This window comes from Diplodia seriata (assembly GCF_021436955.1).
Source record: "Diplodia seriata strain FDS-637 chromosome Unknown scaffold_3, whole genome shotgun sequence".
Taxonomy (NCBI): Eukaryota; Fungi; Ascomycota; class Dothideomycetes; order Botryosphaeriales; family Botryosphaeriaceae; genus Diplodia; species Diplodia seriata.
In genome coordinates this window covers 1,298,451-1,325,089 of record NW_027117310.1, presented here as the reverse complement: position 1 = coordinate 1,325,089, position 26,639 = coordinate 1,298,451, and the positions used below count along the sequence as shown (strand labels likewise).

Sequence of the window (26,639 nt, the reverse complement as noted above, 5' to 3'; positions counted from 1 at the left end):
GCGGCTCAGAGAAGCGAGCAGGGCGCCTCTCCTATCCTCACCGCTGCACCTAACCCGCCTCTGTTCTCCGCTCCGCTGGGCTGCGCGGGCGCTGCGGGCGTGGTGTAGCGCGTGCAGGATTGTTCCGCATCATTTCGTTTGGCGGCACGGAAGAACAATGCACGGCGGCGTGGATTGTTTCACCTCCAAGCGATTGGTGTTCCTGACGCCGCCCGAGCCACCCGCGTCCGCTTTCGGCAATACTGCCGCCGAGCTGGTGGAGCATCGCAGCCGACCGCCCCGTGTAGATGAAACTCTCCTCTTGGCACTGCCGTGGAGGCGGCACTGGGAGGCTAGACGCGCGGGCAGAGGCAGCCTTGGCAATGCTTCAGCATCACTGCGAGTGGAGCCCCCCAAATGCCTCAGTATGTATACTTAAGGGCCCTGCCCATCCGGAAGAGATAGCTTTTCTCCTCACCAAGCCTGGACAGCTTAGCATTCCTTCTCGCATTCTTCTGCTTTACGCACCACTTTCGTTCTTTAAGTCACTCTTTGACCAACCACACTCTTTCACCATGAAGACCAACATGTACGGTATGCTTGCCCTGGCGGCGGCAGCCAAGCTGGCCAACGCCCACACCACCGTGTTCGCCGCCTGGATCAACGATGAGGACCAGGGCCTCGGCAACTCCGACTCTGGCTACATCCGCAGCCCCCCCAACAACAACCCCATCAAGGATGTCACCTCCACCGACATGACCTGCAACGTCAACAACGTCGCTACCGCCAAGACCCTCAGCGTCAAGTCCGGCGACAAGTTCACCTTCGAGTGGCACCACAACAACCGCGACTCCAGCGACGACATCATCGCCTCGTCCCACAAGGGCCCCGTCCTCGTCTACATGGCCCCCACCACCAAGGGCACGTCTGGCGAGGGCTGGGTCAAGATCGCCGAGGAGGGTTACGCTGATGGCACCTGGGCCGTCGACACCCTGATCTCCAACAAGGGCAAGCACTCGGTCACCATCCCCGACGTCCCCGCCGGCGAGTACCTGCTCCGCCCCGAGATCATCGCCCTCCACGAGGGCAGCACCGTCGGCGGTGCCCAGCTGTACATGGAGTGCGTCCAGATCAAGGTCACCTCCGACGGCGCCAACACCCTGCCCGATGGTGTCTCCATCCCCGGTGCCTACACCGCCCAGGACGACGGTATCCTCTTCAACATCTACGGCGACTTCAGCTCGTACCCCATCCCCGGCCCCACCGTCTGGGACGGCGCCTCGGGCTCGACCGCCTCCTCCACCTCGGCCGCCGTCAAGGTCGAGACCTCGTCCTCCGTCGCTGCCGCTACCCCGGCTACTTCTGAGGCTGCCGTCTCCACCCCGGCCACCTCGGCCGCCGCCTCGCCCGTCGTTACCTCGGTCGCTGCCAGCTCTGCTGCCGCCGACAACGGCGCCGTGACCGAGACCGCCTACACCACCGAGAACGTCGTCGCCACCACCTTCGCCACTGTCACCGCTGGTGGCCAGGCCGCCGCTACCCCGGCTACCTCTGCCGCCGCTGCCGCGAGCCCCGCTAGCGGCTCTTCCTCCGGCTCCGCCCAGGCCTACGCCCAGTGCGGCGGTTCCAACTACTCCGGCGCCACTGAGTGTGTTTCCGGCTACACCTGCAAGGAATGGAATGCGTATTATTCTCAATGCGTCAGCTCTTCTTAAGCGCATTCTGTAGACATCTGTGGTGTTGAATTGTCGGAAAATAGACGGGGAGGGAGTTCACGATGTTGATGGGAAGTTTCGACTAAATTTGGCATTTTGGGCCACCATTCATCCTTGATACGGCCAGGAACGGCGCGGGATCTCGTTCTGCGAGCCCAGTGTTAAATTCCATCCGTTGGCTAATTGTCTTCATTGTATATATCAAAAATAACTCTCAAATACCATGCCTGAAGGCGCGCTTTGCGTCCAAGGTCTTTTGACAACATACAACCACTGCCCTACTTCTGCCCACGTGATTCTCTGACTGAAAGACCCCTAAAGATATCGAATGGAATGCGATTGGCAGGTTGGAAGCAGCCGGGCAGGGAGAGGGGGTAGGCTTGCAGTTCGACCAAACATCCACGCTAACCGCTTCGGGAAATTCAGGCGACTCAGCTCTGCCTGAGGCGCCCGCGCCCGCCAACGCAACCACACCACTCGACTCGTTTCCGTTTCGCGTCCCACTCTTTGCTATTGCAATGCGCTTCTCGATCTGCGCTATCACGGAGGCCCCCACCGCTGCCTTGGTAGCCCTACAAGATCCGAAGGCGCTTGCTGTTAATCCGATGCCCCGTGCGCGCCTTATACATGAAACGTTGGCTTGGTCAAGGGTTTAAACCGCGCCCCGGGCTTGGCGCGCCCCTCAACACGTCAGCGGTCGCCTCGGCCGTTTTTTTGTGTGGGCTGATAAGATTGGGCGATGAGCTGGCAAAAGATATTGATGCGGGTGGCCTCTGACAGCAGATGTTGGTACAGAGGCAACACCGCACGTGTGTAGAACTGTCGGGTTGATGCGAATAACGCTCACGATGGTTTGCGCACCATTTAGAGAGATGACGGGGGTTTTTTTTTTTTTTTTTCAAGTGGGTTCCAGAAAACTCAAGCACTAGGCTCAATTACATGGGCAGCTGAAGCAAATGTCCGGACGCAGATGTGAGTATTCTGTCCCACTTGACGTGGGCAGTGGGAGCTAACATATGGACGTACATGTGAACTTGAAAACCTTCCATATGCATCCAGACATGAGTTTCAACTACCCACGCAAGGATATTGGAGGCGAACATGAGTACTTTGCAACCCCGCTACCGCGGGGTGCATCGCACTCTTACACCGGTTTCGTCGCCGAGACGGGTATTGCGGCAGATGGTCACCGGCCTGTCACCGTCGCTCCTGGCGAGTACCCATTCAAACTTATAGGAGACGGTACATGCGTAAAAGCTTCCCGGGCGGGATAGAGACGCGCTCCGTGGCTCGTACGGTGGCTCGAATGTCGCTCGCGGGTGGAGCGTACGGTAACCAAGACTCCGATATCACCGCACTTAGTGAAGACCAGATGCCTCCGAGGTTTATCGATGATAATACCTTTCCCGGTAATGAGATTTATATCGCGAAGCATAGGTACGAGTAGCTTATTGATTACATCTTCGATTGCGGCAACCGCGGGGTCGGGTATCTTTTCCAGCGAACTGGGTTACCACAAAGCAGTACACCAGACCGCCGCTACAGGATTACTTTAGGTTAGGTGAACTCCTATCGGCCCCCTACAAGGAAAACTCGCTCGGTTGAAAGCCTGCAAGTCCCTACGCACAGTGCACCCGAATCTACTACCCTGGAATCAGTCCATCTACGAAACAAATGATCTGGATGGATCTATACTTCACAAGTGCTTAGCGACCCTCACTAATTGCCAGATTATGATGATACGAGTATGCATAAAGGTTCCAGTCTGTACGGGGACGTAGGCGAGCTTAGCGCTCCCATCGGGCATCGTGCCGGGGAACAATAGGTCTATCCGCGCGTACTGCGTAAATTGTAGTTTGGTGCCAATCCAGCTGACTGGGACTGGGACCGGCAGGTCCTTGATGGTGACGTGTGGTGCGAACTTAAGCAGAAAAACCTTGTCCATCAGGCTGCCGCTCGCACCGGTGTCGATCACGACTTTGGAGTCCGCCGCGTTCGCGGAAAAACGGATTCGTACCGGGTTCGAAGAACACAAATATATGGCCTCAGCTACCTGTGTAGTCATTTAGTAAAGGCTGTTATGTGTGTGTTTCGTGTACCAATCGAGGCTAAAGTAGCAATGGCATTTGGATCTCCCTCCAAGTCTCACATTTCGCGAGGCGCTCTTTCAAGGCTGAGCCTCACTATCGGCCATTAAGCTCACGATGTCGACAAGGCATTGACCGAGATATGATGAGTACAGTGGACGTATCACGTCTTGGATTCACTACATGCTCTCGCATTTCGCTGTCACTACCGAATTTTTGATTGAAATGCGTCGTTCTTGCTGATTACGGATATAAGGTATATATAATGCATATGCCGCTGGAATCTGTGTTCGGAGGTTAATACTTACTCGTTCCCCTGGAAGGAATTCAAAGCCCCATGATGTGGTGGGCAAAGCTGATTTCTTCGAGGTTCGACTCTTCGGTGTGGAGAAATCGGTCACCGGAGGTCCAGCAGGCCTAAAGGCGTTGCGCTCCAGGCCACTTGGGATACTTACGAGCCGATGGCTGTTCGGGAGTGCGAATTTTTAGGTGTCAACACGGAAGCCATAGGACCGGTTTTGGATGAGGAAACCTGCCGGTCGTTACCTCTCACGGGGATGACAACATCGGGTATTGTCACACCGAGTTACAATTCTAGGATTGTGTGAGAGATGTAAAACATGTAGCGTGAGGAAGTTGTACTGCTTGTGAAAGACCCAATGCCAACTTCGGGACGTCACATCGTGTAGCTTGGTTTTCAGCTGATGGGGTGATACGCAGTGCTTGCGGAGGCAACACAAGTTTGCTGGACCTCGGTGGGAACCGGACAACGCCTCGAAGCACAAGAACATAATGGATGCCTAAAGGACGACTATAGGATTAGAGACGGATATGGACAAATGAACCCACCACCGATGCATGTGTGGCGTTTCCGCAGTATGAAAAGAAGACGAATATATACGGTGTATTGACTGAACTGCAACGAAAGCGCAAAGATGCGGCCTGGCGCTTGGGCCTATCGAGCCTGGATGCTAGCAGATAAGCAACTGGTCAGTGGCGAATATTCCATGGTCCATCAAAGCCTCCAAATGCCCTCGGGCAAATCAAATCGGCGGCGAATCACTGGACCGGAAACACTGTCCATATCGGGAACGACTGCATACCTATACGCTTAGCGATCACACGCATATCAGCCCAAAGGAAGCTTCATCTCATAGGGCACACTCGATTCAGCTGAGAGGCTGTGCGACCCCTCTCGCTCGCCAAACCTGCCGCCTCGCCGCGTCAGCGCCCTGACGTGGAACCGGCGTGCAGGATTACGCGGCGTGTACGCAACAAGTCTATTGGATACCCCAGGATATGGTCTGATCAAAATGTTGAGAGATGGAAGGGAGGGGGGCCGGGGTTTCCGCGCCAATGCAGGCCGTTCAACGCCACCCCCGCAAAACTCCATCCTTCGCCGTTGGATGTGGGGCACAACATCGATGGAAGATCGATTCACGATGCTTGGCACTTGGGTGGTCGTAAATCTCGTTATTTGATGCGGGTGCGGTAGCAATTTGATCCCTGTCGGTGTAGACTCAAACCCGAGTGGAAAACAATCACGAAAGCAAACAAACCTACTCCGGATGTACAGTCTCGTATCGCGCCTACGCTTGCCACGTGATGGTGTATCGGAAGCATAATCGGAGAATAAGGCATAGAAGAATGGTTGATCGGAGCTTTCTTTTTCTACCAGGCAGTGTGGCCGCCGTCGATGATGAGGTTCGAGCCAGTCTAGAAGGTCAACACTGAACCGTATTTTTTGCCACCGAGAGGGGAAGGAAAGAAAGTGAAAAGCACGCACCATGAAGCTGCTCGCCTTGCTAAGCAGGAACAACCCCGCACCCTTGAATTCTTCCGGCGTGGACAGCCTGCCCATCATGTTCTCGCGTTCCCACTTCTCACGGAGGTTGGGCACCTCTTCGAAGTTGCGCTTAACCATCGGCTACAAAAATAATCAGCACACCTCTCTCTCTCACTAGGCAACATCTAGACCAGACTGCTGCAATACTCACCGTGAGAATATGCCCGGGGCTCAAACTGTTCACCCTGATGCCACCCAGCCCATTCGGATGCTCCTTCCCCTTCGCGCTCCACTCCATGGCCAGGTTGCGGGTCAACTGCAACAAGGCGGCCTTGCTCGAGTTGTACACGGGGCAGATGAGCCCCTTGTTGGCGACGCTGCCGGACATGCTGGCGATGACGACCATGGCGCCGTCGCGGCTGCCGGGGTTCCACTTGAACATGGCGCGCGCGGCGCTGGCGCACGTCATGAAGACGCCCGTGTAGTTGACGTCCATCATCGCGCGCACCTCGTCGACCGTGTAGTCGACGGCCGCCTTGAGCTGCTGCACGCCCGCCGCCGCGATGACGCCGTCGAGCCGCTGGTGCCGGTCCGCGATGGCGCCCACGACGCGGTCCAGCGAGCGCGCGTCGCGCACGTCGACCCGCGCGTACGAGAGGCTGCCGCCGAAGGCCGCCGGGATGCGCGCGCACGCTTCGTAGAAGTCGGGGTCGGGCTGCTCGAGGCGGTCGAGGCAGTAGACTGTTTGGGCAGGAAAGCGATGGTTAGCTTTGGTGCGGTATTTGTTAGGGGGTGGGATGAGATTGTGGGTAATCGAGAGGAATAGAATTGCTTGGTTGGGGCATAGGGTAATGATTTTCCATTCTTCTCGTTTCAGTGAGGTGATGGGATGAGGTTGTAGAGGTATTGAGGCTCAGAGTCGGGTCCATCTCCGAAGCAACCGCACCGCTACTACTGACTAACGGTTTCAGGGATCTGCAGTGCTCCGATGTTGCTACTACGGTATGAAGAAGGTTCATATGAGGTAGTAGTAGACCAAACATCCGGAGAATTCGGCCACATCAAGTTTACGCATGCGGAAGGTAATTGACACCCGCCACGTCTAAAGGGATACCACAAAGACTCTCCCTGCGCTATTTGCTTTAGCGCAGCAGGCACCACCACCATGGGTAAAGCGAGGTCGTTTTACGTTGATAGTGGTGCCGGTGCAAAGGGACGTTGAGGTAATGGTGTTTGACAGGGGTTGATCGCCATCCAAAAAGAAAAAAAAATACTCAACCTTTTCCGCCGGCCTCAGCAAGTGCTTCGGCCATACAGAGCCCAAGCCCCCTCCCACCACCGGTGACAATGTATACGCCGTCGGCGAGGTCGAAGTCCCGGAACCGTTTGCTGCCCACTTGTTCCTGGATCTTGTATGCATTGGACCTTCGCTGGGTGTATGAGTTGATGACGGGCTTTTTTGATACTCCAGGCCTTGAAGAGGCTGGTGGTTGTGGTGGTCTCGTCGAGGACTGGGAGTGGGTGGTGAAGGGCGAGGAGCCGGTAGTAAGAACTCTCAGCCCTCTCGTGAAGGCTAAGCTGGACGGAGCGTGGCACAGCCTCGCCTCGGCCAAAACCAACTGACGAGAGAAAAAGGGAAGAGACATGGCAGGTACTAACAGGGCAGAGATGAGAAGCGTGGCCGAAAAGATAAAATGGTAGGCGCGAAGGGGAGCGGTGGGAGGGAAAGAGTTACGAGACAGGTTCACGATGGTCTTGGAGCGGGCAGAGGAGGGGGAGCCCGGAGAGGCCCTTTATTCGGCGGCAATGTTTCTTGGGCTCGGCGGGTGATACACGATCGTGGCATTGCACAATGGAACCTAAGTGATGCAATCTAGACGTGGCAAAGAAAAGGGCGCTTCTCCCTGCCGCAGGGCGAGCAGCGACGAGCCCGGGGGGCGGGCGGAGGCAGGATTGAGGCCGGGCAGCTGATGGGAAGCCACGGCCACGATGATTCAAGCGTGTTGGGTTTTCGCTGCCAGCCAGGGTCCATGGCGGCCGGAAGCATGCGGAAGGTTATGCGAATGGAGACCACACATTGGTCCAGCGGCCTGCCGCGTACACGAAGGACTGGAGGGGCCCGGTCTGATTGCTCCGGCTTGGGCGCCACAAGGGACAAAGAGCCAGCCTACGGATGCAGCGACGCCGTTTCCCTGTGGGTTGCATTCCTGCCCACTCAGCCTTCCCCGGTGATCGCCCGCCCTCCCGTCCTCCCCGCAAATCAGCCGTGGCCATCACTGAGCAACCGAGTCCCCGGATCCCTCCATTGGTGCCGTCGCCGAGCAAGCATGACGTTAGCTGCATGCAGCTGCAGCCACACCACCCACTGCTCCGTAATGGCTCTCCCAACCTTACCATCCACCTGCGTAATCCTGACCACCCGCACGGATGCCATTTCCGCAAATGCCGTCTTCGTATTCTGCATCTTGCAGGGCCCGCCATGCCCAACTCCGCTGATTCTCATCGGCCATGGCGGCGATCATCTCGCGGCGGCATCAGGCGGCATCACAATAACCTGGAACACACGTTATGTCGATGCCAGTTCTTGATTTCTGTGCATGGTGAGCTCCGGGTTCCTGCATTGAGCTAACCGGGGCATCTTCTACATTTTGACAAGCCGAGGACAGCTACAGCTGTGCGACGTCTCGCAACGATAACAGAAACCAAAAGGAATTACTGATCGAACGTCTTCAACTCGGGCATACGGCCCAACCCACCGCCACCTGTGCCCGCCTTCGCCGATTGGTTGCCCGCCTTTGCGTCGCCGGGGTGGACGCCACCTGCACTACGAGATCTGACATGCTCCCGCAACTTCATCAGGATGGCAGAGTCCTTCCAGCGCTGAGGGACTGGCCTGTACGCAGGCTTGAAAGTGCCGACAGTCTGAGCCCACTCCCCAGACTTGGGCTGAGGGGGGGCCTGGCTGCCTTGTGCAGACTGCGTGGCCAGGTCGGGACCGGATCCCTCGGCTGTCTCCCTAGATGTCGGAGCGGGTTCTTGAGTGGCCCAGTAGTAGATGTCCCAGTCGTTCTCATCGAGGAACCGATCGTACTGCTGCAGCTCTTCCGCCGACATGGATCCGAGGTTGGCGTCGGCAAAGGTGGACAGAAGGAGATCACTTTCGAGGATTCCGCGCTTCCGACTCTGGTCTATCAAACACAGGCTGTTAGCTACCGCAGGACCCAGATAGAGGCACGCTTAGGAACGGACATATTAACCTTGCCCGCATGGTGTTGGCATCCTCGCCAACCCGTTGGATAGGCTCGATCCGGAATTTGGCGCCTTCAAGCTCGCCGACGCCGAGCTCGGAGTTGACGCCAGCCTCGGGCGCGCCCTTCTGCGTGCCTCCGGTCATACGCTCCGTCTTCTCCGGCTTCGAGTCCTTGGGCACGAAGTTGGGATCGACCGAAGTGAGCATCTCGGGCGGCGGGCTGTCCTTGCCAAGCGAGGGCAGGTCATTGGCGATGGTGGAGGTGGTGTTGGTCATGTGCGGGTTGAGCGGCTTCTCCATCTGCTTCTTGCGGTGCTCGTCGACGGTGTCATTGCCGCGGTCATTGAGGTCCTTGAAGCGGAAGACAGAGGCGCTGAAGGGACGCGCATGGGCGAATGCAGCGCGCGAAGAGCGCAGGGCGAGACGAGCGGAGGCCATGATGTTGCGATGTGGGTGAGACCAGCGAACAGTGTGCGGGGCGAGGGTTTCGCTGCACTCGTCGCGGTCGCAGTCGTTGACATCATGGCTGCGCTTTTCCGCACGTGCCTTCCGCTGGCGCCGGCCAATCCGCGCCCGCCCATTATTCGCTAGCCCACTCCCTCCACCACACCACCGACCTACCCTGCATCGCAATCGTCACCATCAACATCACCTTCGCGGCAGTCCGCGTCTCCGCCAGCCGCTATCCCCGCGCTGTCTACCGGGCAACCCTGCCGTCTCCCTTTCCTCCCGCCCGACGACCGCCGGCCGCGCCTGCGCTCATCGCGTCGCAACTTACCGCGCAAAATGGCCTGACGATGCTGAGCATTGCCTCAATTCTTCCCAGTGTCAACCGTGGATCCCGCTCGTGGGCCTCTGATCCACCGCCCCTTTCCTCGCCGCGTGTTTCAGCATGTCGAGTGGCCTGCTGGCTGCTGCGCTTGGCATAGGCCGTCAACTAGACGGCGGCTGGGGATCGCGTCCAAATGCGAGAGTCTGCTTCAACTCGCCGACCCGCGCTGTCGGGACAGAGCGACACCTTTCAATCCTTTGATCGAGTCTCGCCCGTTCGCCATTGCGGAGTATTCTGTCGCGCTATCCGGCAATCTGGCCTAGTCCGCATTCCACGCTCTGCTGCCACGCCGTTTGCGGCATTCCTGGCCCCGCGGGTGGCCTGCAGAAAAAAGAGGTCGGCGCCATGAATTGCCGGCATGCTGGCGGGAGGATCATCAGCAGCGGCCCGAAGCTGAACCTTCGACTGTGGCTAAACCTTGAGTGCGCTATTGCGCCATCCGCTCTCCACCCGCTGTATCCCCCAGCCCTCTTCCGGACGAGACCCGGTCCATCGCGCCCTCCTTGGGAGCTAGAGCCTGGGATCGCATCCCCGTTGGACGCCCTCCACTTTGACGTATCTTTGACGGCTTGGCGGCACCCTGTGGCTGGTTTCTGCTACGCGTTGCGTGCCGGAGCGACGTGGCTGCATGCGGAATGTCCGACCCCCCACGACTGCACAGACAATGTACGGCGAGAATGGCCCGCCTCTCAGCCTCCACTCCCCGGCCCAGCATTGTTTGCCAGGTTTGAACCGTTGGTAAGGTTTGTGCGGCTGTCAAACCCCGAGATCCCCCACCACGGCACTTTTCCATCGAACATTCCTGAGGGCTGTTCCTATCGCAGCTGCTCAATGCTCAGGAATGTCTGCCAGAAATCGGGGGCTGGCGGCCTCAAGGCAGCTGTATATATCTTCTTTGCGTTTGATTCTGTTTGGCTCTTCACCAAAGTAGTTCTTCGCATGTTTGCACTGCTCCGCACGTTCTGCTGCAAGGTACCCTGCAAGGTACAGCCCTCCCTCGTTGCTCCTCGTTGCCCCCTCCTCGAATCTCGCCCCGCCGGTTGATCCTGCCCCGCCGCCATGGCTCCCTCTCCACAGGTCCGCCAGGCTTCCAGTACGGTCCCTCTGCATCACGTGCAAGGCCGATCCTGCCGTCCGCCGGGCGACATTGCCCTCTTGCGGCAGCAATTCGACGATCTCCCAATCCGGCCTGCAGACAAAGACTCCAAGTGGTCTGTTCCATACGACCAGCTCTTTGACCAGTACGTCGACGCCGAACTGCTGGATCTCAGTAGCGACAATACGGGCGAGGCCACCAGCTCCGATGACCTTGGTAACTTCTTTGACATCTCGTCGTCCTCGAATGGGAGCGCCGCGGCCAAACCCTCGCCTATCCCCCATTGGGACCCATCAAGGCACACCGAACCAGAGGAAACATGGCAACAGGCTTGGGGCTATATTGGCTCAAAAGTAGCCCCGGCCGCGCCCGAAGGCAGTCAGCAGAGTTCGATCTTACCAGAGTCCCGTGGCAAGGCTGTTGCTACCCACTCGGAGCTTTTTAGCTTGGACGCGCCGCCTGCCTGCTCCCCTCAAGTACCTAGCGAGCCCTTCGTTTTTTCTGCTCCTTCCTCCCCACGACCAATTGTCTCTTCCTGTGACCACAAGAAATTCAACAGCCTCCCCATCCGCGGCAGCAAAAGACAAACACCTTCAGTCATCAGACGCACTGCTTCCAAGGGCAGCTTCTCGCCCAAGATGATGCGCTCAACGCCGTATCGGACCGGATACCAGGAGATCTGGGCCAAGCGTGTCGGCGCTCCTCCCCTCTCCCCCCCACCTTCTTCCAAGGTGTCCCAGAAAGAGTCTCACTATGGCTACGACTTTTCCCCTAACCTGCCCTACGCAACCTCTGGTGAGGTCGTCGACATCGAGCGTCAACTGTCGTTTCCGAATTACAACGCCGGCCGGTCACAAATACAAATGACCCCCGTCGCGTCTCCGACCACCCAAGGTCCGAGCAGCAGTACGAGATCGTCCTTCCACTCTTCCAACGACCCCTCTACCAACCCATACCTCACACACGATCTCAACGAGGCATTGCAGACCCCCCCCCATTCTTCACGCCTTCCCTCGTCCTCATGGAATCAGAGTGCGACCGCGGCCTTCGATTTCGACAGCTTCTCAGCCTCGTCGGATTACTCGCAAGATCGAGAGCCTCAGCCTTGGTGGACAAGTGCTAGCGTCTCTCAGCCTTCGCAGCCCGCAACGTATCACAATGGTCGGCATGACTTCTTGGGCGTCAGCTCAGCCTCGTCTGACCTGGCTGCTGGCGGGCTGATGATTCAATGCGAACCATCATCGATGGCCAGCATGCTTGACGCACATGCGCCCGACGCATCGTCTTCCTTTTCGACGTCCTCACCGGTTGTGTACCCCTCACAGATGTACACGTCGGCTGCCATGGCGCCTACCCCTACCTTCGCACAGCATCCCCACCAACAGTCTTCCGGTGTGCCACCACACCCTCACCCAGCGGCCCAGCACCGGCAACACCATATGCAGCATCAGCAACAGCATCACCACCATCAGCAAATCACTCCTCCTTCCCGCAGCCCCACCTCGTCACCCCTCAACACTCCCTCAGGCATGCCCCAGCAGTTCATCGCCCGCTCACGCCGCGACTCATCGCAGCCCTGCCCTCCCCCGTCGTCGCGGCCTCGCTCGCACCACCGGCGCAAGTCCAGCTCGCACTCTTCGACGGGACCGTCGTCGACGCCTCGCCCGGCTTCGGTCGGCTTTGTCAACTACACACCTGACGATAGCCGCAAGATCTTGACTGGCGTAGCGCCTTCCGGATCGAGCAAGACGAAGGCGCGACGCGAGAAGGAGGCGGCAGAGAAGCGCAGAAGGCTGAGCCAGGCAGCTGCGAGGGCGATCATCGAGGCAGGTGGAGACTTGGCTGCGCTGGAGAGGGAAGGCCTGTTGTACTTGCCCGAGACGAAGGAGATGCTCGCCTCGAAAGGCAACATGGTGTAAGACATGAGCATCCTGGATCGACAGACATCCTATGCATTTCTGAGTTGGCAAGTACTACGAAGCGATCCGTCACTGGGCTTGTTTCCTGCAGAACTCCCCTACCCCGCCTTGGCGCTTGTTCGCCGGCATGGTTATGGGTCGAGACTGCTGTTCTCCCAAATGACGAGTATCCAAGTAAGGCTTGACCGGTCAGACTGCTTATACGAGGCGCAAGGCTGCATAGTTGAGTCATGCGAGCTATTCCTTTCTGATCACCAGAGGTGACCAAGCAAGATAGGATGGCAATGGCGACCTGTACCATACCAAGGCTGGATCTGAGGCCTTTTACTTCGGTTCTCACTAATTTGAGAGGCTTGGACGGGGTGCGTAGACAGCACGCACAGCCACGTCCAACCCTCTTGTTCCATCCGGCGCCATTCTGGTCGCTTTTTTTTTCTTCACTGTTGCATGAGAAGGGAGAAGACGGCGCCTCAAAAGAACTAGAGGTTGGGCTAACAGGAGCATTTTGGTTCCCATGACTTTATGTACCTAGTAGGGGAAAGAGGAAATACCAACCGCGGAGGCAGGGAGGGGTAGTAATCGTAACGGTTTCGAAAGCAAAGATAGAAATCAACAATAGTGCACCAAAACCTGCTTCGCCTCGCTCGTATTCGTGTTGTGACGTGAGCCTTTGCAGCTTTCCCGTCCGTTTGTCTGCCTCCGCCGCTTTGCCAGCCTCAGTCCAGAGATGTTGAGGATTCTAGTGTCGCCACCTTCCCAGCCCATCATCCAGCCAGCCTCTCGACAAGTCCTGAAATCCATGGAGCACAAAATAGTGAAAGTACAAATCCGAAGACTCGGATTTTCGTCCTTATCCCCTACGCCCGATGTCATTTTAGTGTCGGGTACTCCGGGCGGCTTATCTAGACACCCAAGCCTTTCGAGTCTGGACGGATCTGGACATCTGTGGACCCTTGTCTGCTCAGTTTTAGCGCTAGCCCGGAAAGATCCTGATCTATCATCCCTTTGGGCCTGGCACGATGTTCAGCTGGCGGAGGGGGGGAGGGTAGGGGGGGATCTCGATCGCGATGTTCGGCCACCTCTTCCCCTGCGTGGTGGGGGAGGGGGAGAGAGGAGAAGGAATCTTTCATCGAGTCATCACTTTCCAGCCACATCGGTAATACACACGAGGGAAGCTCGATGATGGATGCTTTGTCACGAGAGCCGGCTGGTACAGTCAACCGAGCCGGAAAACCTTTGCCCCGTCTGGGAGAGCGAGAGCGAGTGCGGTGGGAGCTTGGTTGACTCGGTGGGTTGAGACGGACTCTTTTTTTTTTCTCTCGTCAAATCCTTCGGCTCAGTGGTCCGGCCTATCTGTTGTGGCGAGCACTGTTCCTTTGGTGTTGTGCTCTCCCGTCGGGAGAGCAGCAGCAGTAGTAGTAGTAGCGGGGCTTGGAAGCGAGAAAGACTGCGTGGAAGGAGCTGGCTGTGATAAGGTAAGGGTGGGAGTAGCTTTCCAAGGTGGCCCTCGCAGGGTGGCCAACAAACAAAGACAAACAAAGATGGGGTTCGATCTTTGGTTGATTGGTAGGCGGGGGGTCGGAATCTTTGGTTGATTGCGAATTCTTTGCAAATAAGCAAAGATCTTTGCCTGTTTGCTTGGCATAGATCACGGGCCACTATCGTGAGATTCTTGTGGTGTTTTGCCCCGATCCTTCACGGCGCCTGCCGCCACCAGCTAGCCCCTCTGCCGCCGTCTCGCTCCAAGAGAGTAGCGCCTTGGACCGGGCCCGTGGAGAATGCCGATTCTTCTCTTTGTGTGGGTCTCCGTCTTGGTGGCTTCCGATCGGTATTTGGAAAAACGGGAGAAACTGCACAATATCCGCCAAGTGTGCCTCCGCAATTGCGTTGACGGGCTTTCCGGCGACGGCTGACCGGCTTGATGGGCGGGCGAGAAATTGTCTGGTCGTTGGCCATTATTCCCAGCTGGTTGCGCTTGCGCTCCGTTAGTCCATGTATGGTTTTAGCTTCGGAGGGAGGTGGGAGGATGGTTACGGTTGCACAAGGCTGCCGCCGGAGATCCATCGGAACATGTAGTCGTAAGTAGGTAGGATCCTTTCGGCTATCTTTTTCAGCTAGAGGATTGCCCCGAAGGAGTTAAAGCAAGGGTCTTCCGTGCCCTGTCAGCCCGGGTGGGGCGGAGTCTCTCACAAGGCTGTAAGGCCTAGACGCTCGTGGAGGCATTGGCAGGTGATTGCTGCAGGCTGTACAGCGCGGATTATGCGGTGCCGGGGATTGGTCTGTCTTGCAACGGCTCACCGGTCATGCTGAAGAGTGTTTTCTGCGCTTGTTGCGGATCACGTTCTTGCAAAACGTGGAGTTCGCATATGTGACACGAAGAGGGTAACCATGCATGGCCGCTGCCCAGCTGGCGAGGAAGCCCTGATTGCAAACACCCCAACTGATGTCTTCGACAGCAGGAAACCCTTACTTAGATTTTGAGCGTCCACTGCTTCACTTCGCACCCTCACTGGCGTTGCTCCCCCAATGGTCTACTTTCAGCCTCGTGTACTTGGCGAAATTCTTAGTCAGGCAAAAAATCTAGGCAGAAAAACAGCCTTATACGAGGCGCATTTGCCTTTCAGTTCTAAGCCAATATCAACGGTTGTTGGGTGCATGCTTCTCGCAGCCACCCCAACTGGCGTCAGCCCCACACGACAACGTCGCCATAAATTCTGGCGCCAAGAACCAATGAACCGCCTTGATCGATAGAAAAGGCAACGGAGATCCATCCGGTAAGCAGACTGCCAGATTGAGGCATAAACCAGAGATTCATGTGAATGGAGGCTGTGTTGTCAAATTTGTGTTTGGTGGCTGTGCAAATGGCGCAGCCACCCTGCCAAATACTTGCTATGATTACCCCCATGGAGAGAAGGAAAAGAAAAAATGTTGGCTTGCACCGTTTTCAAGTCTGATAATAATTATGTCTTGACACCGAATACTCGTACAAATGGGTTCGTCAGGTATGATTTGCTAATTTGCTCCAGCCTCGATTCCGTGACTGCTACCAGATATTGACGTACCAAAACCTCAGACCAAGACAACACAGCATCCCCATGTTGCACTATACCTAAAGAGGCTGGAACAAGCCTCTCAAAGAGCCGAGCCCGTTAGTTCTGCTACCGGGTCAAACATACACCCGCTCCTAAACCCCATTGGTGTTTGCGAGGCGGAGCATATCTGTCATCCCGTAGAATTTGAATGGTAAGCGCTAGCGGCCTCGCCCGCGCCCGTTTCAGCTCCCGTTGAAGATCTGACCGGGCTGTGCAGCAGGGCTGTGTATAGGAAACGTCGGACGGGTCCCATGGTGAACCTTGGATGGGGTGTCTTCATGTGTCATTCCGCGGAAACACACCTGGCGGAAATACACCTGGCGGGAATACATACACTTGCCGGCACCCCGCATTGCGCTACAGTAGCTTGGAGAGGGAGGAACCGCATAACTGTAATATTAGGGCGTTTTCTTCACATTACCGGGGTACGATAGCCTTGGACCTGGGCCTATAATTATCGATTACGCGTATATAGCCAACGCCCCGCTCGGAGAAATGCACATAATGGCTTACGCCGGGCGCCATTCGTAGTGATGAGCGCCTTTCCTTGGCTTACCGGGATCCTCACCCAGCACGTTGGGTCTGTCAAACGAATGGGCACCGAAAAAGTCCATTTCGGCTTCCATGAACTGCGTTGCCAGCATTCCCCCGCCCACGTACTTTAGGTACTCCAGAGTTGCACTTAGAGCGGGGACATAGTTGTCCCATTGGATGCCTTTGAGAACGATGTCCTTAAGCGGCCCAAAACTCTTCTGCAGGTCCGACGAGACTTCGTCGATGAGCTTGATATTCATGATTGGCTCCTTCGCGTTCAGGAGGATAGGCTCGAGCATATCGGCAATGTAGTCCTCCTGGATGATGCAACCGGCTCTCCAAATCTGGATACATTTGCCAAGGTTGATGTCCCAGCCCTCGTCCTTGGATGCGCGCGCAATGAGCTCGAGACCCTGGCAGAAGGAAGCAAGGAAGGAGGCGTAGACGGCCTTGCGGAGAGTCTCGATGAGGACGTCCTTGTCTTGGACATCAACTTTCTGAGGCTTTGGGATGTTCAACTTCTCGGCGGCCTTCAGTCGTTGGGCCCGGTTTCCGCTGGCGACACGGAAAAACTGGCCGGCGGCGATGGTCGGTGACGAGACGTGGCGATCGGTTGCGTCCATAAGCGACCAGTAGAGAGTGCCCTCGGAGTCATCGTCGTCTTGCACGACCTTGTCGAGGACGTCATCCAGAACGTAGCCGCCTTCGCCCTTTCCTTCGCCGCGCTCATCTCCGTCAGGGGTCCTCTTGCGCTGGCAGATTTCCGAGCCAATCTGGACAAGGTACGAGTTTCTCAGCTCTCCCTCGGAATTCCACTTCTCGAAGATCTTCCCGATTTCATCATAAGGCAGGCCGAGCGACTTGTTCAAGAAGCTCCAAGCCTCACAGACGGTGGACAGCATGCCATTCTCAATGCCGTTGTGGACCATCTTGACGTAATGGCCAGCTCCGCGCGGGCCTGGGAGGATGTGAGCCAGACACAGCTTGATAGATGGGACCAACAGCAGACAAGCTTACCCATGTATTGAACGCAAGGCTTGCCGTCCTTGGCCGACTTGGCCGAGAACTTCTCCAGAAGCGGCAACACGAAGTCGACGGCAGCCTTGTCGCCGCCGGGAGACATGCTGGGGCCGCGTCTCGCCGACTGATAACCGCCGCTCACGCCCATGCCGATCCAGCTCACGCCCTTCTTCGCCAGCTCTTCCTGGCGGCGCTCCGTGTTGCGGTAGTGTTCGTTGCCGCCGTCGAGGATGATGTCACCCTCTTTCAGGTCGTCCTTGATCTTCTCCAGGACCGAGTCGGCGGGCGGGCCATGGCTGATGGAGAAGACGAAGATCTTCCGCGGCTGGGTGTCGAGGCTGTGAGTGAAGTCGTGGATGTCTTTGAAGTGGTCGATTTTCCTGTTGAGCGTCGTCTGCTGCGCGGCCATTTCGCGGGCTCGGTCGACATTCTGGTCCGACACGTCCCACAACGACACGTCCAGCCCATTTTCGGCGAAGCCAAAGGACATCATCGTGCCCATGTTGCCGGCGCCCACGATGCCGATGCGGGAGATCTTTCTGATTTCGGGGTTCGGTGCCATTGTGATTGGTTTGATGTCACGTGCCGAAAATTGTTGTACACCAAGCTGACCAGCTGGAGGATGGAGGACTGGGTTAACAGTTGATGTCGAAGCCGTGACACTCGTTTTACGTCATTTTGCGGATCAACGTGGTATCCTTAAATCTGAGGATGCCTGCCGCTCGGAGGTTGATGATGTGCGCACCAGCTGACGTAGACATAGCATCAACAATCCCAGTCGCACGCGAAGTTGGATGCAATGGATGCAATGGATGGAGTGGGATGGTGCCGGGGGAGGCCCTCCCAACATGAGCAGGTGGCGAACACATCGCCGTGCAAACGAGCAGTAATCGAGATGACATTCCGCGTGCGAGTCGAACAGAGAATCCAAAGCAAATTTTCCATTGTGTGTTGTGTCGTTTCCCCGCAATGGTCACGGTGTGCGGAGAGGGGGCCCAAGCACCAGGGTCGAAGATCCGGTCGAATCGCCCCGACATGGCCCCACGGGGCGTCTCTAGCATGCTGAAACGTCAAATCAAATAAAACAGGAGACATGGTGGCGCAGAATGATTGCCAGAGGCACCTACCGCCTCCATCACAGTTACTCCCCGGTGACGTCATATGCTTTACGCGTGTCGATGCGGCTCCGTATTTAGTCGCAGTATGGAGCTACCCCGAGATGCACTAGCATTGCGACTAAATCCCCTCCTCCCACCATGCATTTCGAAACGATTGCCCTGTTTGGTGCAAATGGCCAAATCGGCCAACGCATTCTGGAAAGATTGAGCCATCACCCCAACCACAACTTCAGAGTACGGGCCTTTATTCCGCCTGACGACGATCTGTCCTGTGCCGGCAATGATCACAAAACCATCATCAAATCCTTCGATCTGAACGAGCTGTCACGCGAAGGATTGGCCAAAGACCTCGAAGGTGCCGATGCCGTCGTGTCTGCTCTCAGTGGTAAGGCGCTGGACGCTCAACCTCTGATCCAAGACGCCGCAGCACATGCTGGTGTAAAGCGTTTTTATCCGAGCGAGTACGGTATGCATCTTACTTACCGCAAGCCCAACGACCCCTGGGGCTATCTGCATCCGGTATGGGATCAGAAACAGAGGTAAGACACTACAATCCATCAGTCAGGAATCACTTCCGCCCATCACCTGTCGCCAGATTGAACGAGCTCGTTACCATGCACCCCGCTGTCCTGGCTGGAAAGATGACCTACACCATCATCGGCTGCGGCGACTTCTACGACCAGGACCGCGAGCCCGTGTGGTGTCCGTGGACCCAGCACGACGTGCCCGACTACACCATGCACATCATCGGCGACCCCGAGGCCCGCGCCGACTTCACCCACATGGACGACTTCGCCGACTTCCTCGCCGCCACCCTCATCGAGCCGGCCAAGTCGGCCAACCAGCTGCTGAACTTCGTCAGCACCACCGTCTCGTACATGGAGATCGCCGACGCCCTGCGCAAGCAGACGCGCAAGACCGTCAAGCTCGACTACTACCCCGACGAGACCATGCACAACGTCATTGCCGACCCGCAGAAGGCCCCGCCCGAGCTGGGGAAGACCCCTTTGCCCATGGACTTTTGGTTTTTGGTCAAGGGAATGCAAGGTCAGGGCAGGTTCAGGCGGCCCAGAGGCCAGATCAATAATGACCTCTTCCCCGACGTGAAGCCTACCACTTTTGAGAAGTATTTCCAGCAGAAGTTCAAAGACGCATAGACGTTTTGCCACTTTGTAAGATACCAGGGATGCCATGTCTATAGTAGATTAGGCATTGACGACGTAACGAATCAATATCAGAGCTTCAATGGGCTCAAACCAGTGTCTGCGTTTGTATGTCGACTTTTGCATAGCATGTGAATGCTCGCGCGTGCGGAGATGCCGTCATAGTGGCTACCGAAACATTTGACCCTCGCAATCTAGCCATTCGGAAATTGATACAAAGCACACACCCAAGGTTGACTTTGTGCAGCGAAAGCAAAAGCAAAAACGCTGAATTCCATTTGTAAAGAGGAGACCCGCATGTAGAAACTTAATCGAACGTGATCTTCTTGCCCTGTGCCTCGACAATGGCAGCCGACGCCCTCGGTGCATTCGCCAGCGCTGCCCCAGACCTGATGTTACGGGCATCAACCTTGCGGGGCTCCCTCCGGCTCTTCGTGTGTTGCCTTGGAGCATCCACCTCACCAAACTGCTCGTCGCTAGCACCAGAATTGCCTGTCTCCCTCTCTTTGCCATATCGCTTTCGATACCTCGTCGAAGCATCTTCGGCGTACTCGACACGCAATTCCCTGCCTTCCAGTCTGTTGACGAACCACTTCCGCGCCTTCTTCTTCTTCTTTTTCTTCTTCTCTCCAGCGCCATCGGCATTTTCCCCATCCTCCATTTCCTCATCGCTGTCATCGTCACCGGGTATCATAACATATCCTGCCACAGCAGCGGCGGCAGCGTCCAGCGTCTCAAACGTGACCCACGCATAACCCTTGCATTTTCCAGAGTCTTGGAATGTCGCCATGAAGACATCCGCGACCTCTCCGCATTTGCTGTAGTGTGCAATCAAGTCGTCCCTGGTAGCATCGAAGCTCAGGTTACCCACAAAGACGCGCTTGTTCGGCTCCTTGCCTCCGCCGGCCTGCACAGCTGCCGTCTTGCTGAACTTGCTGAAGCCGTCGCCATCGCCGTCTTCTGCCGTCTTCTGCGGCCTGCCCTCGAAGTTGCTCGCGTCCTTGATCAAGATCGCGCGGCCGCCCATCAGCGTCTCCGACGCCTCGATCGCCGCCTTGACCGCGTCCGCGCCGTCGAAATCGACGTAGGCGAACCCCCTGTTGTGTGGTTTGAACCGCATGTTCGCAACCGCAGCCTTGTCGGGCGCAGGCATGTGGATGCGCGTGATGCGCTCGCCGGCGATGCCGGCGTGCTTGGCGAAGAACTCGCGTATGGTGTCGCGTGTCCCGGACCACGGCAGGTTTCCGATCCAGACGCCATGTGGCGACTTCTCCTTCTTCTGTGTCTGCAGCCTCTTCTTCGCGGCGGCGTCGCCATCTCCATCTTCTTTGTCACTGTCGTCCGACTCGGACTCGGCGGGCTTGGACGCTTTGGCGGCTTTGGTGGAGGGATCGAGCTTGCCCTTCTTGGCGAGACGCTGCTCGCGCTTGGACAACGGCTCGGGGGCGGTGATGTCGACTTCTAGCTCGCCATCTTCGGGGAGTGCGGAGCGCTTGCGCTTCTTGGACGACTCCTTCTTAGGCTTGGGGGCTTCTTCGGCGGAAGCGGAGGTGGTCGGCTCGTCGGCGGGGGTTTCGGATTCGGGCTTGGACTTCCTGGATTTCTTCTCCTTCTTTTCCTTCTTGTCTTTCTTCTCCTTCCTCTCTTTCTTGGAGACCTCGGTTGCTGTGGTGGAAGCCATTGTGCGTGCGAGGTGTACAGGCTTGGACTGGCGATAGGCGTGCGAAAGATAGTCGGCAACTTTTTTTTTCTGAAAATTCGAAAGCTCCGGGGTTCAGCCGCTGTTTCCTTCCGCAACACCTCGAGTCCTTGTCGCGCCTCGCACCTCGCTCAACACAACCTCGATCACTTCTCAACCGGTAGCTCTTTGCTACCTCGAGAACAGAGTCCTGGGTTTGACTCCTGTGTGACGCGCCACGCGTAGCTGGTCATTTGACGCGTGGCGACGACATCATCTTAACCGACATGGCGGACGACGATTCCCGGACCGCGACACTGGGTCGCAAGCGCCAGCGCGAGCTTCAGGATGACCAGGCCAACGAGGGCTTCCCCACGCCGGAAAAGAAAGCGAAGCTGGCGGAGGATGACGACGAGAGCGACTACTCTCCCTCGCCCGATCTCCCCCAGCTCGAGCCTTCACGTGAGCGCCCGGCTTCGCCTTCCCAGCATGATGTGGACTTCCCGCACATGTCTGGTGCCGAAGAGTCTGCGGCTAAGGCTAGTCAGCTCAGCACTGCCCAGGAGGAGGCGGGCACAGAGAAGCCAGAGTTGCCGCCACCTGAAGGAGACGACTTCATCGCCCTGCCGGCGGATGATGATTACTTCGCCGGTGAGAACGACGAAGCTTCCGATGGTGCTGCGAGTGATGCTGGAAGCGAGAATGAAGAGATGGGCAAAGAGGGTGTCGACAATGGGCAAGCTACAGACACACAATCGTCTAGCAAGGGCTCTGGCCGCATAGCCTTAACGAAGAAACAGTCGCAACTTATTCTCACTTTTGAGGAGGAAAGGGCACTTCGAATCATGAGGACTGGCATGGGTGGTTTCTACTCTGCCAAGAAGGGCTTTTTCTCTAAGGACGCTATGGGAGCGATCATCTCCATGGCAATCCCTCAAATCCCCGACAGGAAAGTCCCAAGCAAAATGACGAACGGCATTGGCAAGGATACGATTTGCGCCCGTGTGATTACTGCCATAGGTTCCAACCATCCAATTGGACTCCTAGGCATATATCACGACCAGAACCAGGGCTCTTCCGAGTTCAATATGCTGGTAGTCGTTCGCACACAAGAGCAGTTTGACGCCTTGAAGAAATTCTTCGCAGCCACACCCTTAGAGTTCGCTCTCAAAGGACCTCACCAAAAAGGCAAAGAGAAAGAGAAAGAATTCTACTTCTTGAACGTTTTGTCTGCTGATGAGAGCAAGAAGTTGCAGTTCGCAGACAACAAGAGGTTGAGTCCAAAGAAGGGAAGTACGTCGGTTTTGGCCCAGGCTCTCACGCATTACGTGAAACAACGTTTGGTATCTGGAGAACTTAGTCCCGGGGATTACGAAGGTTTCAATCCCAAGGAGGCCAAGAAGAATCTCCAGAAGGCGGCGAAACAAGACATCGGCGCCGGAATTATAAAGGCCGACCCGCAGTTTGCCTGGGAACACTTGACGAGCAAACCGCAGCCCCAGTCACCGCCAGCTTCAAAAGCCCAATCGCAAGCCCCGTCAAAACCGACCAGTGTGACCTCCACTAAACCTTCCACCCCGGCGAGCGAGGCGCAGGATACTAACTTCAGCTCGGGCGAAGAGGGCGAGATTACTTCCGAACCCGTCAATAACGCAGCTCAACCGGAAATACCACAGGACACTGCTCAAAGCAGTACAACCGCCACCGCAACCTCGAACGGCCAAATGCGCACCCACTTTGCGCAGCTCAGCGAACCTGAGCAGGCGCTCCAAGTGCGTTACTTTGGCAAGCATGAAGACGGTTTGGTACGCTGCCTTACTTGCGCGCAAAAAGGTCACATGAAAGAGAGTTGCCCTTCCAGAACTTGCCAGCACTGTCAAGCTTTCGACCAACATTTCACGGGGGACTGCCCAACTGCTGCAAAATGTACTAAATGCCGCGAGAGAGGCCATTCCAAGGAGGATTGTCCGTCAAAACTGGCGCGCTCCTCCGCGGATGGCTTTCTCTGCGATCTATGCAACGAGAAGGGTCACCCCGAGGAGGAATGCACTCTTCTTTGGCGCTCTTTCAACCCTGACAAGGTCCCCAACCTCAACAAAGTCGCTAGAATGACGGTGTCCTGCTATCAGTGCGGTTCACGGCAGCACTGGGGCGACGACTGCCCGATGCGTCCCCGGAAGGTCACGCTCAAGAGCAACATCTTCTCTGCCAAGGAAGCCAACAAGTACCTCATCGATCCAGAGGCCGCCGCCGACGAGCTCCGACAGAACGGGCCCGGCGGCCAAGGAATGTCGATCAGAGGCCGGGCGCATGGCCAGGGGCAGCACACCTACTTCTCCTCCACCGACGATGAAGGCGACATTGACAACTTCTACCGCAACAAGCGCAACGAAAACAACAACAACAACAACAATGGCCCCAACTCAAGGCCTCGCGGCAACATCCGCATCAACGCCGGTGCTGGCTTCCGCGGCGGCCGCTTCTCACAGAAGAACGACAAGGATTACAACGGAGGCGGCGGCGGTTACGGAAACCATAGCCAGGGATGGCAGCCGCCGCTTCCCAACGAGCCGCCGCCACCGCTCCCGCCGATGCCACCGTCGCGCGGCGGCGGCAATGGAGGTGGGCGTGGCCGTGGCCGTGGCGGACGCGGTGGGGGAGGTGGAGGAGGAGGCGTTAACCAGATGCCGTTGCCGCCGAGGCCCCAAGCGCCGTCCGGACCTGCCCGAAAGCCTTGGAGGGGTAGGGGTGGGAAGAAGTGAGTTGATTGTTCATGGACTGATTCTTGCGAGAGATGCGGGGGGTGGGATTGGTTTATTGTTGGGGTTTTGGACAAGGGTGCTTTGGAGGCTCAGGATTACCAAAAACATGCATATATTCGGCGGTGCTGAGTCGGAACGGTGGTAGAAGGGAGGGCATCATGCCATGCGTTTTCTGTTCAACCAAAAGCATTATGAATGCTTCTGTGCTGTCGTGAATCAAGGTACAGTGAAACCTGGTTAGTGCGATCAGCGGGGTCGGCACCTCCTGATCGTATTAACCAGATAATCGCTATATCCAATCGCCGGGTAGGTCTAGAGGGTTTCTAATCTGGCTTAGACTCGGGCTAACCCCTTCTTTTACCCCCCCTCTACCCCCCCCTCTATTCCTCTTTCCCAGCCAAAAATCCGCTCTGGGTATAGCGATTTAGCGGGCGTGACCGTAACGATTACGTTATAGCGAGATTATCGTTATCTCTCTAAGAAAAACCGGCGGGGTAGGGGTTTCGATCGTTACAACCAGATAATCGTTATACCGGGGGATCGCACTAACGAGGTTTCACTGTATAGCTATATGCTTGCCACGGCGACATTGCACTGCCACTCCGGGATCGGCGAGTCAGGTTTGATGCGGGTCGACATTCGGCATCCGAAGCATTATTGCTTATAGCTGAGCGGTGTGCCTCAGTAGGAGAGTGCTCCACTTTTGTGTCTCTAAAGCAGCCACTACTCCGCCTGAGCATGAACGTCGTATCGGCCAGGCCGTACTTCTGACTCAAGATGATGTATAACATGGAAGGTGACAAATTGCGAAGGCGACTTCCCTGCAGCGTACCGATACGTGGCGCTGTTGTTTGTCCAAGGGGAAAAAGAACGCAGAGTCGAACGCACCAAGTTGGGCGCGGTACAATTATTGAATGATGCGTGCAAACGTACTAGCTACGACAGAGACGATTCGCGACAGCGCGCAGCAGATCAGCCGCCCTGCTGTGCGACGCCACGCGGCAATCCGATTCGCCAACACAGGCGCTCTTATCTCTGTCCCTCTGACGACACGGCATCGGATGACCTGGACCTGAAAGAAAACTTGCTACGTGCAAGATCTAGCGATGGGTGGTGTTGCGTGCTACGATCACGCCCTACGACTCGAGCATCATCTAAGCCACTTCTGTCCTTGGCACGATGCCTGCCTCATCCCTCTCCCATATACCAAATATCCTTGCCGAAACACGACACCACGCACGCTTCCCAGGAGGCGGAGCAGGGATGGGGAGCAGGATCGGGGCTGCCGGTAGCGTTTTCCAAAGGCGGCGTCATAGCAAGCTAATGGAGGTCGGCTAGTGAAGTCGGATATCGATAACCCGATCAAGGTGAAAGGAGGGTGTCCATCGAAACACGCTCAGAACCGGGAGAAGTGGGGACGATGCCGTCGAAGCTTCCCGAGTCAATACTACTTGTGTGGATGGGTGTGCACCACCGGCGGCGACTCCGCACGCTTCCGCCGTCCTTCCCCGGCCGTCGACGCGCGGACCGGCCCTTTTCGAGGCGCAAGGGAACCCACAGCGCGGCCGAATCTGGCATCGTCTTATCAGCTCACCCCAACCGTTCGTTTCGTTGTTCGCCCCTCGCAAGGTACAGGTTCTTGCTCCGGGTGGATGGCTCGGACGTTCTCGCCGTCGGGGGCCTCGGATGGGCAGATCGTGGAAACATGGAGCTGGCCTGGGCCTGTTGTTCAGCCGGCTTTTCGTTCATCTCCCGCCGCCCATCATGGGCCCTAATGCCTGCTCGTGCTTGTGCTAGCGCTCACACGCGTGAGCTAAATCCGCCTTCACTCCAGGCACGAGGACGTGGCGCGAGATTATGACGTAGGCGGGGGACCTGAAGGTGTCGAGCCGTAGCCGTTGCCGAAGGCCGTTGGCCGCCCAGGGACACACTTACAAGAGGCTGATACGAAGACAATACCGAGAGCTTTGACCGCGCAGACAGGGCGCGGCATGAGACATGACGAGTTATGAGAGGGGAAGAGGGAAAAGGGAGCTCTGGCCACTGGAGCTCTCGCAGCTCCGGCCAATCAGAGGCCGAGGCTGGTGGGACGGACTTGCCAGCAGCACACAACTAACTGCGACTATCTATCGCTCTGCTGAGCTTGTTTCAGCGCACCCAGGACCTGCAGCAGGCTGCCTCGGCCACGCCACCGGTCAACGCAGATCTGCTCATCCGCCGGCTGTGGCCCCGTGGTTGTGCGATGAGTCGTGGCGCGGGGCGGGAGATGAGTGGATCGTCGGTCAATGCTGGGCTTGCCCAGAGTGCTTGATTCGCAGCGTGGCACCGAGCTGAAGCTTGACCTCTTCTTGCGTCATGGCCGTCGACGCGCACGCTCCCCGGGGTAGCAATCACGAGTAGGTAAGGTGGTGCCCGCCGCCAGCAAGCTGTAGCAGGCAAGCGCAGAGCACGTCCTGCACCTTCCAGCTTAAATATGCACCGCCTGCTCCAACTCGCCGCCGGGCTCATTCTCTCTTGCCTCTCCATCTACCTTTTCCAGCATCCACTCTTCGAACGCCTATCACACACACTACACAAACAACAGCACCAACCAGAAAAAGCTGCAAAC

General features: G+C 56.9%; 8 protein-coding genes across 8 annotated transcripts; 4 read left to right on the top strand and 4 right to left on the bottom strand.

Annotated features, from left to right (window-relative positions):
* Nucleotides 1-554: 554 nt before the first annotated feature.
* SLS55_003126 (uncharacterized protein) lies at nucleotides 555-1,694 on the top strand (the record flags this gene model as incomplete). The annotated part of the gene is made up of 1 exon (XM_066774606.1): nucleotides 555-1,694. One exon carries the CDS (start codon nucleotides 555-557, stop codon nucleotides 1,692-1,694), a length of 1,140 nt encoding a protein of 379 aa, XP_066634725.1.
* Nucleotides 1,695-5,452: 3,758 nt separating this feature from the next.
* Nucleotides 5,453-6,642, bottom strand: SLS55_003125 (uncharacterized protein; the record flags this gene model as incomplete). The annotated part of the gene is made up of 4 exons (XM_066774605.1): nucleotides 5,453-5,497; nucleotides 5,568-5,708; nucleotides 5,779-6,308; nucleotides 6,639-6,642. The coding sequence occupies 4 exons, from the start codon at nucleotides 6,640-6,642 to the stop codon at nucleotides 5,453-5,455; spliced, it is 720 nt and encodes a 239-aa protein (XP_066634724.1).
* Nucleotides 6,643-8,279: 1,637 nt separating this feature from the next.
* Nucleotides 8,280-9,255, bottom strand: emi5 (Succinate dehydrogenase assembly factor 2 mitochondrial; the record flags this gene model as incomplete). Its single annotated transcript, XM_066774604.1, has 2 exons — nucleotides 8,280-8,755; nucleotides 8,817-9,255. 2 exons carry the CDS (start codon nucleotides 9,253-9,255, stop codon nucleotides 8,280-8,282), a joined length of 915 nt encoding a protein of 304 aa, XP_066634723.1.
* A 1,453-nt stretch (nucleotides 9,256-10,708) lies between these two features.
* On the top strand, nucleotides 10,709-12,664 carry SLS55_003123 (uncharacterized protein; the record flags this gene model as incomplete). Its single annotated transcript, XM_066774603.1, has 1 exon — nucleotides 10,709-12,664. The coding sequence occupies one exon, from the start codon at nucleotides 10,709-10,711 to the stop codon at nucleotides 12,662-12,664; it is 1,956 nt and encodes a 651-aa protein (XP_066634722.1).
* Nucleotides 12,665-16,265: 3,601 nt separating this feature from the next.
* SLS55_003122 (uncharacterized protein) lies at nucleotides 16,266-17,872 on the bottom strand (the record flags this gene model as incomplete). Its single annotated transcript, XM_066774602.1, has 2 exons — nucleotides 16,266-17,248; nucleotides 17,308-17,872. The coding sequence occupies 2 exons, from the start codon at nucleotides 17,870-17,872 to the stop codon at nucleotides 16,266-16,268; spliced, it is 1,548 nt and encodes a 515-aa protein (XP_066634721.1).
* A 694-nt stretch (nucleotides 17,873-18,566) lies between these two features.
* On the top strand, nucleotides 18,567-19,585 carry SLS55_003121 (uncharacterized protein; the record flags this gene model as incomplete). The annotated part of the gene is made up of 2 exons (XM_066774601.1): nucleotides 18,567-18,967; nucleotides 19,024-19,585. 2 exons carry the CDS (start codon nucleotides 18,567-18,569, stop codon nucleotides 19,583-19,585), a joined length of 963 nt encoding a protein of 320 aa, XP_066634720.1.
* Nucleotides 19,586-19,898: 313 nt separating this feature from the next.
* On the bottom strand, nucleotides 19,899-21,272 carry NOP13 (Nucleolar protein 13; the record flags this gene model as incomplete). Its single annotated transcript, XM_066774600.1, has 1 exon — nucleotides 19,899-21,272. The coding sequence occupies one exon, from the start codon at nucleotides 21,270-21,272 to the stop codon at nucleotides 19,899-19,901; it is 1,374 nt and encodes a 457-aa protein (XP_066634719.1).
* A 284-nt stretch (nucleotides 21,273-21,556) lies between these two features.
* Nucleotides 21,557-24,031, top strand: SLS55_003119 (uncharacterized protein; the record flags this gene model as incomplete). The annotated part of the gene is made up of 1 exon (XM_066774599.1): nucleotides 21,557-24,031. The coding sequence occupies one exon, from the start codon at nucleotides 21,557-21,559 to the stop codon at nucleotides 24,029-24,031; it is 2,475 nt and encodes an 824-aa protein (XP_066634718.1).
* Nucleotides 24,032-26,639: the final 2,608 nt, after the last annotated feature.